The 6,354-nt window shown below is 41.8% G+C and overlaps 1 protein-coding gene across 1 annotated transcript in view; it reads left to right on the top strand.

Moving 5' to 3' along the window:
• Positions 1 to 6,354, top strand: part of gbe1b (glucan (1,4-alpha-), branching enzyme 1b) — a 271,934-nt gene that overhangs the window by 156,254 nt on the left and 109,326 nt on the right. Inside the window, exon 11 of the mRNA XM_041876741.2 lies at positions 4,621 to 4,731. Coding sequence (XP_041732675.2) covers positions 4,621 to 4,731 — 111 coding nt within the window. The remainder of the gene's footprint in view (positions 1 to 4,620; positions 4,732 to 6,354) is intronic.

The raw sequence follows: 6,354 nt of genomic DNA, 5'->3' as shown, positions 1-6,354 counted from the left end.
AACACGTGCAAATATATGGAGGGCTAACTCTGCCAGTTGGCCTCAAAGGACCTCTCTACATTCAGAAACAGAACACACACACACACACACACACACACACACACACACACACATCCTGTATCTGCATTCAGAAACACATGACTGCTTCCCAGCGCTGATGAAATACATGAATAAACACAGTGCTCTCCGCTTCGCTCGCTTTCCTCTGGCTAGACCATCCACAGCCCCTCCTAGGGGGGGCACAAACAAAAAATTATTCTGAAAAACTGCAACCAGAAAGAAATCCTTCCCCCAGATGAATATTGCATCCCCGAAGGGTAGCGGACCGATCGACACGCAGGTCTGGGTCTCAGAGGTAGCTAGTGTAGTGCTGACTAACTGACTGACTGGTCAGCTAGTCAAGCATCACTAAGGAAGGTCAGACTAGGCTGAGAGCAGTCGGTGTTGTGTGTGTGTGTGTGTGTGTGTGTGTGTGTGTGTGTGTGTGTGTGTGGTAAACCCACTGCTGAGATAGACAGAGTAGATGAACGATGTGTGACCAGACAGAGGCATGCAGCGTCCCTGTCACGCTCTTCAACTCTCTCCACATCTCCTTTTTACTAAATAAAGTAAAAGTTCACAAAACTATGTGGAGATATGGGATCAGAGCATGATAATGTTCTATGTTATTGAGGAGGAGTGTTGGATTTTTCACATTGAGAGAGGAACTGTTGTCATTCACAATGGATGTAAAAAGAACAGACTTGGTTGACTTTCTGTGTAATGAAAAGAAAATAACAGAAAACGGCATCAGTGTCCCACACGATTGATGACTGCTCACCTCCAACGCTTGGAAGAGCACTTTGGGCCCTACTTCCCAATCCATTTGACTGTGATCCTGTCTCAGTTGACATGCCGGTAAGTGAAATCGAACAGCTGGTCGAGCTGTCATGTGAGTGAATACATTCACGGGTCAATACAGAGGAGTTTTGGTTCCTGACCCAAAGTGAATACCATGCTGTCTCCCTCTGAGCATTTATTCCGCATTCAAAACAACTGGGAACTCAGAACTGGGAACACGAAAATCTACGAATTCCAAATTCAGTGCATTCAAGACAACTGGGACCTCTGAAAGAAACAAGCTTTGACTGGTAAAAAAAGTTTTCAACGGTCATCCAACTCAGAATTCGAACTCCGGTCTCTTTCTAGAGCTCCGACTTTCCAACCTAAAGATCACTGACGTCATTATTTGACCTCCCAGTTTTCTTGAAAGCACCATAAAACTCATGGTAGCTACCCTTCGCCAGCTCATATCTGTGTGAAGCTGGATTCAGTGCTCTGGTCTGCATTAAAACCAAATACAGTAACAATCCAGGTTGGACGTGACAGCAGAGATGAGGTGTACACTGTCGACCACACCCATCTCATTAGTGGTGGTGAGATAAGAGACATTATGCTAGATACATTTGCGATTGACTGTCATAGCCCCACATTAAAAGTATGTGACTGTGAGTAAGAGAAGACAGTCAGAAATACAGAATGTTTTTCTATTGACTGCCATAGCCCCAAATAAAAAAGTAAACATTGGCTGTTAATTTAAAAAAAACATTTGCATGGTTGGGGGTCGCAATCATTTTCAGATATCAAAATGGGGTCATGGCCAAAAAAGTTTGGGAACCCCTGGTATACAGTAACAAATAAATAAAAATGATATATATATTATATAAATAATCATATTCTAATGTTACTTAAGACCTTCATATACACAACCAAATGATTATTATTTTGTGATAGCATATGAAATGTATTAATTACAATGTTAGAATGTTGCAGTCAGAATGACTGCTCATTAGCTCGAATGGGGGTCCCTCTAGGCCCAAGGATTCTAGTGTTAAAGAGGACATCTTCCTGACAAGAACCAGTTTGGGGTCAAAACATTGTCCTATTAGACACAGACTTTACTATAGTTGACTACTTACTTTACTGTAGTTGTCTACTTACTTTACTGTAGTTGACTACTTATTGTAGTTGACTACTTACTTTACTGTAGTTGAGTCTACTTACTTTACTGTAGTTGAGTCTACTTACTTTACTGTAGTTGAGTCTACTTACTTTACTGCAGTTGAGTATACTTACTTTACTGTAGTTGAGTCTACTTACTTTACTATAGTTGACTACTTACTTTACTGTAGTTGTCTACTTACTTTACTGTAGTTGAGTCTACTTACTTTACTGTAGTTGAGTCTACTTACTTTACTGTAGTTGAGTCTACTTACTTTACTGTAGTTGAGTCTACTTACTTTACTGCAGTTGAGTATACTTACTTTACTGTAGTTGAGTCTACTTACTTTACTATAGTTGACTACTTACTTTACTGTAGTTGTCTACTTACTTTACTGTAGTTGTCTACTTACTTTACTGTAGTTGACTACTTATTGTAGTTGACTACTTACTTTACTGTAGTTGAGTCTACTTACTTTACTGTAGTTGAGTCTACTTACTTTACTGTAGTTGAGTCTACTTACTTTACTGCAGTTGAGTATACTTACTTTACTGTAGTTGAGTCTACTTACTTTACTATAGTTGACTACTTACTTTACTGTAGTTGTCTACTTACTTTACTGTAGTTGAGTCTACTTACTTTACTGTAGTTGAGTCTACTTACTTTACTGTAGTTGAGTCTACTTACTTTACTGTAGTTGAGTCTACTTACTTTACTGCAGTTGAGTATACTTACTTTACTGTAGTTGAGTCTACTTACTTTACTATAGTTGACTACTTACTTTACTGTAGTTGTCTACTTACTTAACTGTAGTTGACTACTTACTTTACTGTAGTTGTATACTTACTTTACTGTAGTTGACTACTTATTGTAGTTGACTACTTACTTTACTGTAGTTGACTACTTATTGTAGTTGACTACTTACTTTACTGTAGTTGTCTACTTACTTTACTGTAGTTGACTACTTATTGTAGTTGACTACTTACTTTACTGTAGTTGAGTCTACTTACTTTACTGTAGTTGTCTACTTATTGTAGTTGACTACTTACTTTACTGTAGTTGTCTACTTACTTTACTGTAGTTGACTACTTATTGTAGTTGACTACTTACTTTACTGTAGTTGAGTCTACTTACTTTACTGTAGTTGAGTCTACTTACTTTACTGTAGTTGAGTCTACTTACTTTACTGTAGTTGAGTCTCCTTACTTTACTGTAGTTGAGTATACTTACTTTACTGTAGTTGAGTATACTTACTTTACTGTAGTTGAGTCTACTTACTTTACTGTAGTTGTCTACATACTTAACTGTAGTTGACTACTTACTTTACTGTAGTTGACTACTTACTTTACTGTAGTTGTATACTTACTTTACTGTAGTTGACTACTTATTGTAGTTGACTACTTACTTTACTGTAGTTGAGTCTACTTACTTTACTGTAGTTGAGTCTACTTACTTTACTGTAGTTGAGTCTACTTACTGTACTGTAGTTGAGTCTACTTACTTTACTGCAGTTGAGTCTACTTACTTTACTGCAGTTGAGTATACTTACTTTACTGCAGTTGAGTATACTTACTTTACTTTCCATAGGCCTAATACTCCTCCTGTAGCGTAGGGACAACAGGGGTGTTTATTCCTCCTGTAGCGTAGGGACAACAGGGGTGTTTACTCCTCCTGTAGCGTAGGGACAACAGGGGTGTTTATTCCTCCTGTAGCGTAGGGACAACAGGGGTGTTTATTCCTCCTGTAGCATAGGGACAACAGGGGTGTTTACTCCTCCTGTAGCGTAGGGACAACAGGGGTGTTTATTCCTCCTGTAGCGTAGGGACAACAGGGGTGTTTACTCCTCCTGTAGCATAGGGACAACAGGGGTGTTTATTCCTCCTGTAGCGTAGGGACAACAGGGGTGTTTACTCCTCCTGTAGCATAGGGACAACAGGGGTGTTTACTCCTCCTGTAGCGTAGGGACAACAGGGGTGTTTACTCCTCCTGTAGCGTAGGGACAACAGGGGTGTTTATTCCTCCTGTAGCATAGGGACAACAGGGGTGTTTATTCCTCCTGTAGCGTAGGGACAACAGGGGTGTTTATTCCTCCTGTAGCATAGGGACAACAGGGGTGTTTACTCCTCCTGTAGCGTAGGGACAACAGGGGTGTTTACTCCTCCTGTAGCGTAGGGACAACAGGGGTGTTTACTCCTCCTGTAGCGTAGGGACAACAGGGGTGTTTACTCCTCCTGTAGCATAGGGACAACAGGGGTGTTTACTCCTCCTGTAGCATAGGGACAACAGGGGTGTTTATTCCTCCTGTAGCGTAGGGACAACAGGGGTGTTTTCACTAGGAAGCAAACGGCCCAAACAGGGAGGGACACACCTGAACTTGGAGAGGAAAGAGAGGGATGGAGAGATAGAGAGATTGGGACGGGGAGAGAGAGAGGAGAGGAGAGGAAGGATTTAATTATGAAGTAATTTGGTGCCTAGCCTGTACACGCTGCCAGCTTGAGTCATACTCTACTCTCCCACTGGAGATCGGGGTTCAATCCCAGTCTCCACCCTTCCTAATGTACTCCTTGTGTATGAATTAACTAGTGTGTGTATTATTAAGCTGTATTCAGTAATTCCTCTTGTCTTATGTTGACGTCTAGATTCTGAAGGAGTTAGCGGACGAGGACTGGGACATGGGTAACATTGTGTACACTCTGACGAACAGACGATATGGAGAGGACTGCATTGCCTACGCAGAGAGCCACGACCAGGTAACACAACCATCACAACTCTTTATTCATTCATTTAACACGGTTATAGATCTATCTCTGTCGGCAGGTAGCTTAGTGGTTAAGAGCGTTGTGCCAGTAACCGAAAGGTCGCTGGTTCTAATCCCCGAGCCGACTTGGTGAAATATCTACCGATGTGCCCTTGAGCAAGGCACTTAACCCTAATTGCTCCTGTAAGTCGCTTTGGATAAGAGCGTCTAATAAATGACTCAAATGTAAATGTAAAAACTGGTAGTGCTGCCTGACCTGGACTGCATATTGCCCCTGGAGGCAGTGGTTTGATCCCCGTCTCTCCATGTACTTTCTGTCCCTCTAGTCTAATATATATATATATATAATCTCCCCATCTACATTAAGGCTTGGGGACTAGTAAGGTTATATTTGCATTTTTTTTTTGTCCAAATTGAGTTACTGACAATAGTCTTGTTCTGTTCAGTGTTCTCTACTTATATAATACTGTAAATGACACCATTCAAACCGTTGGGATTTTGGGAAATGTAAAGCCAATTATATCAGAATCATCTTTTTGCAAACTCTCGAGAGACCCAAGCTCTCGATTTTGTAACTGTGTCTGTCAATAAAATATGTATGTACTATAATATGCATATGTGTCTAGTCCCTGGTAGGTGATAAATCCCTGGCCTTCTGGTTAAAGGATAAAGAGATGTACACCAACATGATCTCTGATCTGTTTTCTCTCTCTCTCTACACTACATGGCCAAAAGTATGTGGACAAAACTTCAAATTAGGGGATTCTGCTATTTCAGCCACACTCGTTGCTGACCAGTGTATAAAATTGAGCACACCGCCATGCAATCTCCATAGACAAACATTGACAGTAGAATGGCCTTACTGAAGAGCTCAGTGACTTTCAACGTGGCACCGTCATAGGATGCCACCTTGTTTGCCAAATTTCTGCCCTGCTAGAACTGCCACGGTCAACTGTAAGTGCTGTTATTGTGAAGTGGAAACGTCTAGGAGCAACAACGGCTCAGCCGTGAAGTGGTAGGCCACACAAGCTCACAGAACGGGACTGCCGAATGCTGAAGCGTGTAGCGCGTAAAAATCGTCTGTCCTCGGTTGCAACACTCAGTACCAGGTTCCAAACACAATAACTGTTAGTTGGGAGCTTCATGAAATGGGTTTCCATGGCTGAGCAGCCGCACACAAGCCTAAGATCACCATGCGCAGTGCCAAGTGTCGGCTGGAGTGGTGTAAAGCTCGCCGCCATTGGACTCTGGAGCAGTGGAAACACGTTCTCTGGAGTGATGAATCACGCTTCACCATCTGGCAGTCCGATGGACGAATCTGGGATTGGCGAATATGCCAGGAGAATGCTACATGCCCCAATGCATAGTGCCAACTGTAAAGTTTGGTGGAGGAATAATGGTCTGGGCCTGTTTTTCATGGTTCGGTCTAGGCCCCTTAGTTCAAGTGAAGGGAAATCTTAACGCTACAGCATACAGTGACATTCTAGATGATTCTGTGCTTCCAACTTTGTGGCAAATTTGGGGAAGGCCCTTTCCTGTTTCAGCATGACAATACCCCCGTGCAAAAAGCAAGGTCCATATAGAAATGGTTTGTCGAGATCGGTGTGGAAGAACT

The sequence above is a fragment of the Coregonus clupeaformis genome, chromosome 5 (genome assembly GCF_020615455.1).
Source record: "Coregonus clupeaformis isolate EN_2021a chromosome 5, ASM2061545v1, whole genome shotgun sequence".
Classification (NCBI taxonomy): Eukaryota; Metazoa; Chordata; class Actinopteri; order Salmoniformes; family Salmonidae; genus Coregonus; species Coregonus clupeaformis.
The sequence above is the reverse complement of the archived record's forward strand: the minus strand, read 5'-3'. Positions and strand labels throughout refer to the sequence as shown.